Below are 13,945 nucleotides of genomic sequence, written 5' to 3'. Positions count from 1 at the left end.
TAGGGTGTTTTTTATTTGTATTTAGCACTATATTTTTTATTATTTTGCTAATTGGTGCATGTACACATTTTCGATCGTATTTTCTTGTTGCTGAAAGCTATAAAACTAACATACATGTTTTGCTTTATCATCAGATATATTCACATTTGACAACAGCTACAGCTGGTTCACCAAGAAGCAGTTGTCCTACGTCCTTCATTTGAAACACCCCGAAGATACCTCAAACCTCGGACACGGATGATGATATTGTTGAATTTAGCCACCCTTTGTGTAGAACTCAAAGAGCAATAAAAACTTGATGGCCCAGCAATCAAAATAAATTTAATTATACCACTCAAAAAGGCTTCTGCATTTTCGAGCGAAAAAAGAAGTGAGAACCTGCTGCACTCCGCTTGACCTTGTTGAACCGCAGCGGAGTTAATGTGCCATCCTATCCAAGTTAGAGTGTTGGTCGTATCTCGTCATATGCCGCCCCAAGGTGCTGCGTCTCTCTCAAAGTTCACTTGACAGCCAGGCTGCACTGGATTGGCTTCGGCTTCTCTTAGCGTGTTGTTAGATTCACTGTAAAGTCAAACGGAAAAAAATTGTAAGACGCCGCGATTTAAACAGTGTAAACGGCATCATTTTTTACCGGCTTGATATTTCGCTAATTTTTTGAAAGTCTCGACAACGGGGCTATATCGGGGGCACAACATATTAAAACTGAAAAAGGCAACTCATGACTTTTTTTTCTTGTTCCGTAGAATATATAAAGTATTTGCGTCATGAATTTTGCGCAATATTTTAAATAACAAAAGCTGAGAAAATGTGCTCTTCGCGAAACCTATTGAGACACTTTTATGCTCAAAAAGGTTTTTATTTGTACATGAGATATGACGGTCCAACAACCCAGAACACAATTTGCGGCTCGAAATTCGTTTTCTTACCACCCGAAAACCGCCGATCGAGAACTGGCCGGTCTGAGTCGCGCCCACTATCTGCTCCGCGGTCACGTGCCGTTCTCTAAGATTTAGACACACCCACCACATATAATCAAAGTCGTGTTTCAACAAAGCCACACACTCGAAATACCAAATAATAAAAAAAATGTGATACCCATTTTTGTGACTTCTAAAAATCTGCAGATACTTTGATTGCAGAGAAGAAACAAAATGGCACAGAGAACCGGAAGCGTTCTGTGCATTCTCGGCGTAATTCTCAACATGGCGACGTATCGCGGGAGTCGCGGGCTGGCCGGCCGAACGAAGCGGGCTAAGCGATGGCGGCGAATGATAGGTGGGGGACCTTTACTTCAGAACTGCTGTTTGCTGCACCGGCAACTCTGTTTAGCTTCGAAAGAGAAATCGTTCACCGAGGAAAGTAGTTAGACTTTATACCGTACGACACGCCCGACCACCAAGCTGTTTCACACGAAGACGCCGCCGAGTCGTCGAGCCTCTCCTGGCTGGTGACAACGCTCGCCTTAAGAACACGAAATGATAAGAGCTTGAAAAACGCGCAAACGACAACGCATGAAGTGATTGACGTTTGTGTTTTCGCGTGACGTGCGGCGTGCGCGTTTAAGAGCGCAGCTCTTAGGCGTCCGTTTCCGGCTTAAGCGGCGTCGCCGTCGGCGTAACCGCGCGGTGGATTATGGGTAAATTTCCCCGCTAAATCTAGCGGAAAATTACCCCGCTAAATCTAGCGGAAAAGTTTCCCTGCTAAATCTAGAGGAAAAAATTTCCCCGTGAAATCTAGCGGAAAAAGTTTCCCCGCTAAATCTAGCGGAAAAATTTCCCCGCTAAATCTAGCGGAAAAATTTCCCGGCTAAATCTAGCGGAAAAATTTCCCGGCTAAATCTAGCGGAAAAATTTCCCTGCTAAATCTAGCGGAAAAAATTTCCCCGCTAAATCTAGCGGAAAAATTCCCCCGCTAAATCTAGCGGAAAAAATCTCCCGCTAAATCTAGCGGAACGAATTCCCCGCTAAATCTAGCGGGAAAATTTCCCTGCTTATAGCGGAGAAATTTCCCCGCTAAATCTAGCAGAAAAAGTTCCCCGCTAAATTTAGCGGAAAAAATTCTCCGCTAAACTTAGCGAAAAAATTTCCCCGCTAAATTTAGCGAAAAAATTTCCCGCTCAATCTAGCGGGAAAATTTTCCCGCGAAATCTAGCGGAAACATTTCCCCGATAAATCTAGAAGAAAAAATTTCCCCCTAAGTCTAGCAGAACAAATCTAGCGGAAAAAATATCTCTGCTAAATCTAGCGGAAAGTTTCCCCGCTAAATTTAGCGAAAAAAATTTCCCGCTATATCTAGCGGGAAATTTCCCGCTAGATATAGCGGGAAATTTCCCGTGGGGGGAAGGGGTCACGTGACCCCTTCCCCCCCTCGAGGTCACGTGACCCCCCTACCCAAGGTAACCGTGACCCCCCCCTCCCCCCCCCCCCCCCCCGAAAACAGGAGACCCTAAGTACCTTTCCCTCCTCCTCCTCAAGAGCTGCGCTCTAATTCGGCATTACGGGGGGTTATAAATGGCTTTAATTTTTTCTCTACTGCGCACAACTAGGAAAACGAAGGGGCAAGAAAAGAAAACAAAACTCGGTCGGTTGTATAGGCTCCTTGCACTGACGTCACATTGCATACTTTTGAACACCATGTAAGAGGAGGAGAGGGAAGCTGCTTTTGTAAGAATTTTGAGTGCAGGTCAATCTATAATCTTTTGGGAGAAGAACAGCGACGTCTGTGCTTATCCGGGAGGCACAAAGGAGGATCCTGAAAAGGGGGGAGCTCCCTCTTCCCCTTTTCTCTGAAGGGCATCGGAAATAACGTAAAGTGCAAGCCACGTATACACGTGACTTCCTGCCCAACTCTCTCCTCCTCTAGATTCCTTCTTTCTCCCCAGAGCAGTTTCGGTTTCGGTTTCGACCAGTTGCGGTTTTGTTTACTTTATTAAAAAATATACGCGACGCTGTAGGGAAATATTGATTGGCTAGTTTCCTGACACCAGAATAAACCGTCTGGCAGAAACTAAAAATAACATTTTTGGGGGGAATGTCTGTCTCCCATTAAGTCATTTCATCAAAATTTGACTTGTAGGAAGTGGCACGGGAACCATAGGTCGATCTCACATTGGCCGATTACGGGCAGTTTAAATTTTGAACGGGCGCAGCAGGAACTGCTTTTGAATCTGAAGAGTTTGTCGTAGCAATACATGAGCTGTCCTTCCTACAGCGTATGGCGTGAGGGCCGGCAAATAAGAGTTTCAATGAGGCTGCATCTCACTTCTGTTCCATATACACTATACGCCTCGCAAGTGGGCTCATTTTCGTCTTCTGCGCATGAGAAGGGAAGCAGCGGTGACGTCAGAACGCCGAGCACCGATTGGCTGATCGCGACCCCCTATCTGAGCGTCGTCTGCTCGCAACGTCGTCTGCGTCTGTCTTACCTTTCCTGCGACTTTCGGAAGTCGAGCGAGCTCGACTTCGCCTTTCAGAGAGGGCAGACGAAATAACTCGAGCGGTACGTTGTTTTTGTCTAACAACTAGCAGACGCGCATCAAGGAGGGAAGTCAAAGGACTCACTGGCGAGGTGTCCCGAGGTGCCGAGGTTTGTTTGCTAAGAACCGAGAGTAAGGGTGGTTAGTGTCCGCAAGTTCCCTCCCAAATACCTTTTACCTCCTTTCGTGTGCGGCGAGACTCCTCTCTCTAACGGTGTCGGCGGAATGGTTGGCACAGTTAACGTCGTCTGATTTACGTCTGCTAGTCAAAGCGACGGCTGCTTTACCTTTCCTGCGTCTGTCGGAGATTCACCGCTTTTTGACCGGCGAGAGTCGCGGTTGCCTCGGAAAACAAGGAGATGACAAGAGGAAGAGATTGACCTCTTAATCTAAAATTGAGGTCAGCGATCAAAGTATAAGGCGGGAAGGGTTCACAAGGGTCGCGCGGGCATATCCCATTCAGCACGCCAGTCGGTCGTGGGCAGACGGTCGCCGAGTCGGAGTGCCTGCTAGGCCTATCTGTCGTGCTCGCTTGGTCGTTGTCGGTGGAATCGTGGCCGTTGGAGCTTTTCCCGGGTGTTTGTGGATCCAGCGTTCTTGTTCGTCGTGGTCTGTTTCAAGTACTTTTTACTTTTTTCTTGCTGCTTGAAGTCGGGACGCGTGAGAAGCGCACATAGAAAAATAAACGTCCGTCGGTCGTCGCGACAGCGACGCTGTCGGGTTGAAAAAACCCCGAGACTGAGGGTAAATCAGGTAAACGCTGTCGGCCATGCTGTTTTGATCGTAAAAAGTGCGTAAGACAGCTTCGGAGCTGTCGTAGGATTTCGTCGTAACCTGCGCAAAACTTACGAAAATTTCGTTTCGTGAATACAAATTTGTTCTCAAGTTTTGTCTTACGCATATTTTTGGCGTACGATCGTTTTGTGAACCCTCTGCACTTTCGAAAGTCGCAGGAAAGGTAAGACAGACGCAGACGACGTTGCGAGCAGACGACGTTGCAAAGGAGCAGACGGCGCTCAGATAGGGGGTCGCGATCAGCCAATCAGGGCTCGGCGTTCTGACGTCACCGCTACCCCCTGCGCAAGGAGCAGACGAACTTGCCCTCCGTATAGACGCATTGCAGCAGCTGCGCTTGAGCACCGCCATAACCGACCTTCGATTTTCGTTTACTTCTCTTCATCGTGATTACAGCTGGGCAGGTTACTGCCCTTTTAGGTTCTACTGTGTCCTTCTCCCCAGCATTGGCCTCTGTAGAAGCTCGGCAACACCCGCTTCACTGGCTCGGCGTCTGGGTAAGACAACAGAAGGTCAGCAATGGCGGCTGTCATCTGGCGCGTGTGCAAAACGTCTATATAGCTTGTTACTTCCTATAACTCATATAACTTGCTTCAGCGCGGTATTGGCGGTAACTTGTTACTAGTAGCGGCGTTACCGGTAACGCGTTACTTTTTTCGGTAGCGTAGAAACGTACGCGTTACTTTTCCAAGACATTAGGGAGTTCTCGTAGACCGCGTTACCCCCTCTGCTAAGCCCTCCGCAACGAAGAAACCGCTACTGCGGCTGCGCGCCAATGGCCTCGACTGAGTTCCGGGTATCGTTGCGGGTTGAGGAATGCGTTGCGGGACGGCGAAAACCATTTACGGAAACTTCCTAGTAATGGGTAACGTATTTACGTTCCTTATTTCAGTAACGGATAACTTATGTTAGTTACTCGTTACACCTTCTTCTACCTCAAAGCTAAAAACAAATACACTTAATTTTTTTTTGTTTTGTTCCTATACTATGTCTCATCATAAGTCGAAGTGCAGCCGACGCTACGAGCTAGCGCTACCATTCAAACACTGTTAAAAGCAGACGATCATGGTGTTCATCACGTTTCTTACGTGCTCAATTATCACTGAAACAATCCTAAACAGAAAAGGCCCAGATAATTGCGCTTTTGATGCTGCTTGGTTGGTCTCATTAGCTAGTAGTGTCGGCTGCGTCTAGATTAAGGCTGGAACAAAATATAAGCGCCAAGTTATTAATGATTGCGCTCAATCGACATACCTTAAAAAATTCTATGTCTTTTCCTAACGCAAAAAAATCCCACTTTAGGAAAAACCAAATGACCACTCTATTTGTCCCAGTGGTGCCGAAAAAAAAAAAGAATGCTGTTACCGCTAATCTGTAACTAGAAATTAACGGAAAAGTAACGTGCGCTACTTTTTATCGGTAACGGTAACGTTAGACGGTTACGCGTTCCTTTTTCAGGCAACGTAAGACGGTAACGCAAGACGGTAACGCGTTCCTTTTATTTGGAAGTAACGAGTAACGTATTTCGTTACTTATTTTTTCGGCAACGCCTATAGTAAGACTGCCTAAACATCACCGCAAAATAAATAGAAAAATTAACACCTGACATCGATTATTAATTACGACACTCGTCAAAAATGAAACTCCTGACATTTTGTTTGTTTATTTGTTTATTGGAACTTTTGACAATACAGGATTGTCATGGTGCTGAGGCAAAAGGTGACAGTAAGTCACCTGACCAGGCCCCTAGCACCAGACTACACTTGCAGCAGATGCAGCAGGCAGACTAGTGGTAGAGTGTTACAGTTAACCATAAACAAAAAATACACAGTAACTAGATCACTACACTACATATGCTCTTGCAATGAAAAATAAATAAGTCGCAATATACAACAAAAATATATGACAATTGTTCGAGTGCGCTAAACGTCGACAAACATGTACAACCAACTCGCCCAATCTCAAGTTCTTACATATATGAACTAGATTACTACAATTACATCTGTACACATCATTTAGAAGACAACAGTATTATGCGATGCCTAATTAGAACACTCGTGTTCCTAATGTTCTGAACAGCCAAACAGAGAGAAAACTGCGATGCACGTAAGGCCGGAAAATTATTTATATAGGAAAAAGGGCCTGCACGGGCATCCGCCCCACTCCAACACCACCTACGAGACAAGGCCTGCCCATGACGTCATCGCTTGTACTCCTCGACCCACTCCAAGCGGCAAACACGTTGAAGCTCGAAGAGTGGCCGCGAAGAGGCAGCCGCGTCCGTCTTGGCGACACCGCGTCCCAGCATCGCACTCGACTCTAGACGCTGCATGGGCGCGCTGTCGGCGACGCAAGCTGACACCCCTGCTGATGGTCTTCCTATACTTCATTTCAGCTTAAATCCAGACCCTGGTCCAGACGCTGCCGACGCTACGAGCTGGTGGGACCGCAGTGTCGAAAGCGCTACTCACGGGACCTTTTCTGTTTTTCTTTACGATTGGTTCAGCGATGATAGAACACCGCAACGCTGCCCTTTGAAAAGGGCCCTGCAATCGTATTTAAGCGTCTACCTTATTTTGCGGTTTCCACATCTCTTGGAGTTCGGGCAAGCCAGCAGGCACGGAGAGAGTAACTAAATATCAATGCGTCATATTTTAACCGGCCCACGCGGAAACCTACTCCACCTACGGGGGCGACCCGCGGTGCCGAAAGTGCGCGAAATGCGAAGTCTTTGCTCCTGGGCTTACTACTGGTCAGAGCCGCAAAAACCTTCTTTTTAGTCAAATACAAAATAGAAGTCGCGCGAACCGTTTCAATTATATGAAAGTAGTTTTTGTTCAGTATTTCAGGTCAAAAAAGAAACAAAGGCAGTTTATAAAGTACCCGCCACCAAGCGGTGGAAAAGGCGACATACCCGCCACCAAGCGGTGGAAAAGGCGACGCATACTAGAAAGGTGTAATGGGATCAGGCACCGACGAGCGGCGAGCGTAGTAAGGTCTCGGATGTACGCGGCGGCGCTGCGCTCGAGGATCCGACCGGTTCCGAGCTTTCCGAAGGCCTACGGCGCGGGCTTGGCTGGCGATTTTGCCATTAGGCGGTATGGCAGCGCGAAGTGGCCCCCATTCTGTCTGTTTATGCTAGATCGCAAACTCAACGATGAAGTTAACTCAATCGGTCGCTGATTGGCTGCCCTTTTGGTCACGTGATGTGACGTTGCGATTGAGTTTTTCCCTACGGATTCCGATGAAGTTCGAGCTATGCTGGTGAAATAATAAAGTTCGCGGTGACGTCAAAATGTCGTCACGATTGAGTTTGGCGATGGAGATAACTTTGTAGTAGTCGGGCAGCAAAAGTTGTCAAAGTCAATGAAGATGGCGGCGTTCAAGCTCGCGGACGGGTCGGACCAAAGCGAGCTTTCACGGACTATCGCTACGTTTTTTATATGTTCGCCGTTCAAGGTTCGTCAGGGACGTAATCGGGGAATACTGCCCGACACTCGTTGGTGCTGACATTTGCCGTGGGAGCTTTGGCGGCGTCGCAAGGGGCCCCATATGGTGACCGCCGAGCAGCAAGTGCTCTCCTTGTGAGTTGCTGGCGGCACATTTTGCTGCGACGAAGACGTCACCGTGCGTCGGTGTGTTGCGAGTCGCATTCTTTGGATGCTACAGAGGCGATAATCGATAACCCGGTGCTGAAGGTGGGTAGGCTTCGCGCGCCAAGTGAAGACGAAAAGACGACGTCCAAGAAGTTCAGCGATGCGAATTCTGCGGTGTTATCGTAAGTGCTCAATACGCTGTGTTCTAATACAGTCTTAATAGAACATTTTCTCAGTGCGCTTGCACGAGAGCTCTAGGTAGAAAACGGGTGCCTCATTCACCGTGATGAGTGTCGTGCGAGATAGTCGCACGGATTCAAGCTTACTCGTGATTGCATGTGTATCATCCAAATGTCTCGGGCCTCAACATCTGGAAATTGTTCTGCTGCAGCACGTTGTGTACGTTTTCATTTTACGATTGCAGGTTCAAACTGCTACAGTATCTTGTTCTTTGCTTGTGTTGTCTGAAACGTTTCTGCTGCTTTTCTGCCACACCGGGTAGGGCGCCTCGTCAAGCTGCAAGCCATGCAGCTTGACGTTTGACATTATATACCCCATCTCCCACCTTTATATATAAAGGAAAATAAAGAGATTATAAACTCAATTGACATCTCTTTGTTCTGAAGGCATAATTTTGGGTGTGTGCAAGACAAGTGGAATATCTCCACTTGTTTTTCAACTTTTATTATTACATTTTCATCCTTTTTGGGATGCTATGCAACTACTATCCCCAAGAAGACGCTGCATTAGCATATATAGTTTCTATCTAGTCTTGATGTGCTTTTGGACAACTGAAGAGGTTATGAAACATTCATGTCAGATACCGCCTCACTGTTGTGTGCAGGTGACAGCGACAAAACCCTGAAGCCATGCTTGCACACCAATTCCTCGCAACCCTAATGGATGCTGTGCTGTTCTGAGGCCATGATTAACAAAAAGCATTGCTTAAGATTCTGTCGTAGAGCAGTGAATAGGATGCTGAAAAGTAGGTTTCGGTGGTTGCAATGGTGCTAGCCACAGCAACATCATTTGACTTACTGCACAATGCGGGCTTGTATAGCTCTATATTGGGGCCCCCCCCTTGAGCCCCAAGAGTCCGACCCCGAGGACGGAGTAAGCTTTGACAGCAGAGGACATGCTGTGCAGTGCTGAAAATCTGAGAGGTGGCCGCCTCTGCAAGTGTGTGCTGCCTACCAGGTTCTCCCTGCTCAAACTTGAAGCCTGGCAGCTGTTGAGGCTACTACGAGCTTTGTCTCTAGTCACATCTGCGAAATATACTTGTGTGTATCCGCTTGCAATGTTTTGGCATACTTTGTAACTTCCCAAATCAAGTAGACACGGTCCCTTTGGCTGCAGAGTGGTCTACCTAAAAGACAGTTCAAGCGGCATTCAATTCTCTCGGTGTCTTTTATAGACCCCGAGAGTAGTTTGATACAAGGGCACTTTTTTTTGGTCTGAAGCAATTGCTTACGCATCAAAACAACTTCAGAAAATGGTGTTTCATATCAGACAGAAATAGATGACATGACAAGTACTTTTTTTTTTATTGCTGTGGTGCCTGGGTTGAAGAAACACCGTACCAAGCGTGTGCTGTTGGAGTTTTGGTATGGCACCTAAAAATGGAAGTTTGTCTGAAAAAGCTTTTTAACACAATGTTTTTGGCAGGGTGACCTGGCAAAAATGCAAACCGCATAAGCGGAACTCCGAGGCATTACAAGAGAATAAAAGAGGGCCTCCCCTCATGGGTGGCATCTTGTTTCCTATTGACTGCATAAGCATTCTGGCTATAACAGTATATTGTTCCAAGCATAGAGGAAGAAACGGTGAAGAATTAAGTGTGGTTGCTGGTATCTGGACGATTGAACTTGCACCACCGTGTCACCATTAATTGTGAAATTTCTGGTTCTTGTATATAAAATATACATCGACATCTGAAGTCGAGATACGAGTCCCGGCACATAAACAATTGCACGGCGATTTCCTGACCCAAAACTTGTATTCGATGTATGACTATTTCGTCGGGCATGACCAAGGTAGTGCTGCAAATCCTTTTTCCATGCTATAATGAAATCATGACAGACGCAAAATGGTGCCTAGTGAGCATGTTTTATTGTGCATGGAAATTCTGCACCCCCATAGGGGCAGCACGGGTGTGGTCAGTGAAGATGACTGCTGGGAATGTGCAGCTGCTCGTCCCTCCACAGCCTGCAAACAAAGTACACGAAAAGGGTGAATGTTTATAAAAACAAGCATTTTTAAAGACTATGTTACAGAAATTACATAGAACAAGAGAATCCCAGGGGTGTGGTGAGCAGTTGCGTATGGCATACCACTGCTTTTACCTTCTTTTAGAACTCTCATGCAGTGCTGGAAATATCAAGAATGCGAGACTCCTGAAAAACATTTTGTTTATGCGGGCACCTTCCTAACCAAGGAACTGCTCAGACCAGCAAATTCATGCTGTGGGTCTTCCATTACAACACGCAACCTATGAAGCAAGCAGCCTTGAGTGTGCACCTAGCATGATCCAATTACTTTGCAGCAGACAGGCCTGCTCTGTCCATCACATGAAAAATGGAAAGCGAGAAGTTGGAAATCACTCACTTCGAAACACAACACAAGGTCCGAAAATGAAAAGGAGCGAAAACAGAAGAGTCCTGCATTCACTTTCCTTTATGCTATAACTGTCTGTCATAACTTATTCTCAAAGACAAGTTGACTGTTGTTCCCGTCAATGTTTTTGGTGCTGAGCCCAAGCTGCTCTGGATGTAACTCAATAAAGCAAGGACGAAGAAACTTGGCCTGGAATAATTCATTAGTGCCATATGACACAGATTTTCTTTCGACGGTTCCCCAAACAATGCTTGCCAGCCAATTTTAGACCTTGACTGCACTTCTCTACATCTAGGGCACTCGTGCTGTAATGTTGGGTGCCCAGCAGCATGTGCAATGCAACCAGCTGCTCCCGCTGAGTTGGCGAGAGGTCCTAAACAGTGCAGCTGGGGGCAGTTCAGGCCCTCACCATCCAGGGTGGCAGTGTACAGCTGCAGCTGAAAAAGATTAGCACAAGTGACCGATGACCGGAGTAGCGAAATTGCGACAGGCAGCGCTATTGTTCCCGAGCGCGCCGATAGCAAGTGCCAGTCGTGTTCCATGTCTCAACGTGTGGGTGGCTGCCAGAAAATTGAGGGATAAGATAGCTTTCGGAATGCAAGCTTTAGGATAGGTTGCTTTGTGCCGGCCACCACCGTGTGTCGCGTGCTCCGGTCGTTGGTCGCTTGTGGTTATCTTTTTTCGCTGCAGCTCTACCTGATGACTGGTGCACAGCTGATAAGACACAGTTTCAGTAGCATGCATACATGGTTTGCAGGTAATGTCATGTCAGTATAAAAGACAAGACCTTTGAGTACTTCCAAGGGCACCGTGTTGGTGACCACCACTTGGTACATGTCAGATGTGGTTAATGGCAGAGGCTGCTCATATTGCCATGCACGTCTCCGAGCAAGCTTGCCCGTGGCCGAATGGTTATTGTGCTTAGCTTGCACACAAAGGGCTGAGGTATGATGCCTGGCCGCACATGCGCCTTTTTGTTATTTCTGTAAATGTTGCATTCTTGTTTAATTCAAGAATCCCATTGCTTGTTCAAAGTCAGAATGTTCTACGCACCGAACTTTTTATGCCGATTGTTCCAGAAGTCCACGCATATACATGAGGGGCTCTGCGTGGCGATACAGAGAGAGTCTCGCTCTTGCGCTCGATCGTGCTACTCCGCCGACCTTCGATGCCTGTGATGCTACCTCTTTGTATTTTTGTTTTCGGTACAAGTTTGCCAAATTAAACGTTTAGTTTCTGTTCATTCGTCACCTGACCATCTGTCATTCGCGACATTTTGGTGGATGTGCGGGACATTAACAAAAAGGTGCATGCGCGGCCAGAAATCGAACCTTGGCCCTTTGTGTGGGAACCAAGTACGAGAACCATTCGGCCACAGGCGCGCTTGCTCGGAGACGTGCAGGGAAATATGTGCTAGTGCAGGCACTTGGGCTAAGCCTAAGCAGAAGTTTAAACCGTCAAGTGATGATGACAAAGTTTGTCCGTGTTTGTCCAGTTCAGTACGCAGAAAATATTGCTCTGTGTGGTGGCGAGAACTATCTGCTACTTACTCTCAACTGCGACAGATTGTGATATCTAGCCAAAGGTGGAGGACGTGAATACCTGAGTGCAAAAAATGAAGAGAAGTATACAAAACTGCACGCCGATGACATTGCCGAGTTCGACAGGCAATGCCCAGCCAGGTGCGTCCTGCTTCCACAGCCCTTTGCAGCAAATATTTTTAGAAGTGGACCTTTTATATAAATAGCAGACACCGGTTTTGGAATTGGTGAGCCAGTTTTGTCTTAGTGTCATTCCCTTGTCAATTTCAGGGCAGTGGGTAGATGTGGTGCTGCCGGGAATGTTCGGTGGAAGCAGGTTGCGGTTAGGAAACAGGACCGGAGGCACCGTCTTTTTCCTGACACAGTCTCATTAATTGGATCTGTGTCTTGTCCGACACAAAACTCAAGTAACCATGTGTGGATTGTCTCTGCACCATGTGTACACTTAAGTTTTTGTAAGTCTTGCTGAGGTGTCACCTTGCTAGAAACAGCAACACGGTTGGACCTACAGTCACCTTGGGAGCTACCAACCAGGCACAATATGTTAATGACAGCATCTTCTACATAGTTATGCACAGTGCAGGTCATGTTCACATTTTTGTGCAATTGCTCATATGGGTACAAAAGCTGTCACTTTTGGGCCACTGGAGCCAGTGCAGTTCACCATGATCACAGTGTAGCAAAGCTGCAACCCCACAACATCAATGGCCACCAGCATGAGGCTACCGACGGCACTCATGCATAATACATGTCCTGACACAGGCGCAAACCACGTATTATGGAGATGAATCCAGACTGTTTTTTATACCTACCATTTGGTGATGGTGGAGCTGCCATCTGTGCTGGGTCCTCACTAGCACCTTTGGCCACAGCAGATGAGTCCTGCATCATCCAATCAAACACAAGTTAACGCACAACAAATTAGCAGCTTTTCTGGTTCCGCGTTGATGTAATGCCCATTGCCTGCACTTTAGAATTCAGGTATCGGAGTGCCTCATGCACAGCTCTAGAGAAATTAACTCGTCAGCTTGAGCGCTACGATCCGAGCTTTCAAAGAAACATCACGAGGCAGCACACTCGTGCAAAGTCAATAAGACCAAAAACAACACAGTGTCTGTTTACTACAAGTAGCAAGTTTTAGGAGACTGTTACCGTGTTCTGCGGTGGCCACGGTACGGCTGGTGGCTTTAAAGGGATACTTCAACGAAATTTGAAATATTCCCGTCGTGTTAAAAAACAGGTTGAATATGATCCACAATATCCGTAAATGACAATCGCACGTTTGTATTTTGATCCTGGTGGCTGTATTTTTCGTTATAAACGGCCCACTCTGGCAATCGCTCGGAGAAGGCCCTGCTTAGAGCACGTGACATCCAACGCAATCGTGACGTAGGTCGTCTCAAGACGAGCAAAGCTACGGCGAGGCTGACGTCGAGAGGATGGCCTAGTCGTTCCAGCCACCGAAGCGGCTGCTTTTGTACGAATTTTGAGTGACGGGTTAATCTTCTATAATCTTCTAGGGGGACAATAGCGACTTCTGCGACACACAAAAGGGATTCTCGGGAAGAGGGGAGTTCCTCCTTCCCCCCTTCTCTCGTCGTGGCCGGAGACGAGACAACCTCCGTCACTAGCTGTCAAGGTTCCTAGACGAGCATTACAAACGAGGCGTTAGCGACATCCACCAGGTGCTCTTTGCTAATCGTTTAATTCGTTTTAAAATTCCTTTTCGAGACTTTTTTAACAAGATATTGGTATGTTCCATGTGATACTGCTCTTTTGAACACATATAGACCAAAAAAATGAGCGCCGAAATTTTGTTGTAGTATCCCTTTAAGCGCGCTGAAAAGCATGCTTCAAAGTTACAGCGCGAGCTCAAAGTAGCAATTTCGCTGCGCACGGCAACGGTACGCTAAAACCGCCCATTG

The 13,945-nt window shown here is 46.9% G+C and overlaps 1 protein-coding gene across 1 annotated transcript in view; it reads left to right on the top strand.

Annotated features, from left to right (window-relative positions):
• The window catches only part of LOC8038607 (SEC14-like protein 2), an 18,333-nt gene extending 17,998 nt beyond the window's left edge, over positions 1-335 (top strand). Inside the window, exon 12 of the mRNA XM_040205195.3 lies at positions 135-335. Within this exon, the coding sequence (XP_040061129.1) occupies positions 135-241 (107 nt within the window). The 3' untranslated portion in view covers positions 242-335. The remainder of the gene's footprint in view (positions 1-134) is intronic.
• The last annotated feature ends 13,610 nt before the right edge of the window (positions 336-13,945 follow it).

The sequence above is a fragment of the Ixodes scapularis genome, unplaced genomic scaffold (assembly GCF_016920785.2).
Source record: "Ixodes scapularis isolate PalLabHiFi unplaced genomic scaffold, ASM1692078v2 PGA_scaffold1__304_contigs__length_218370807, whole genome shotgun sequence".
NCBI lineage: Eukaryota > Metazoa > Arthropoda > Arachnida > Ixodida > Ixodidae > Ixodes > Ixodes scapularis.
The sequence above is the reverse complement of the archived record's forward strand: the minus strand, read 5'-3'. Positions and strand labels throughout refer to the sequence as shown.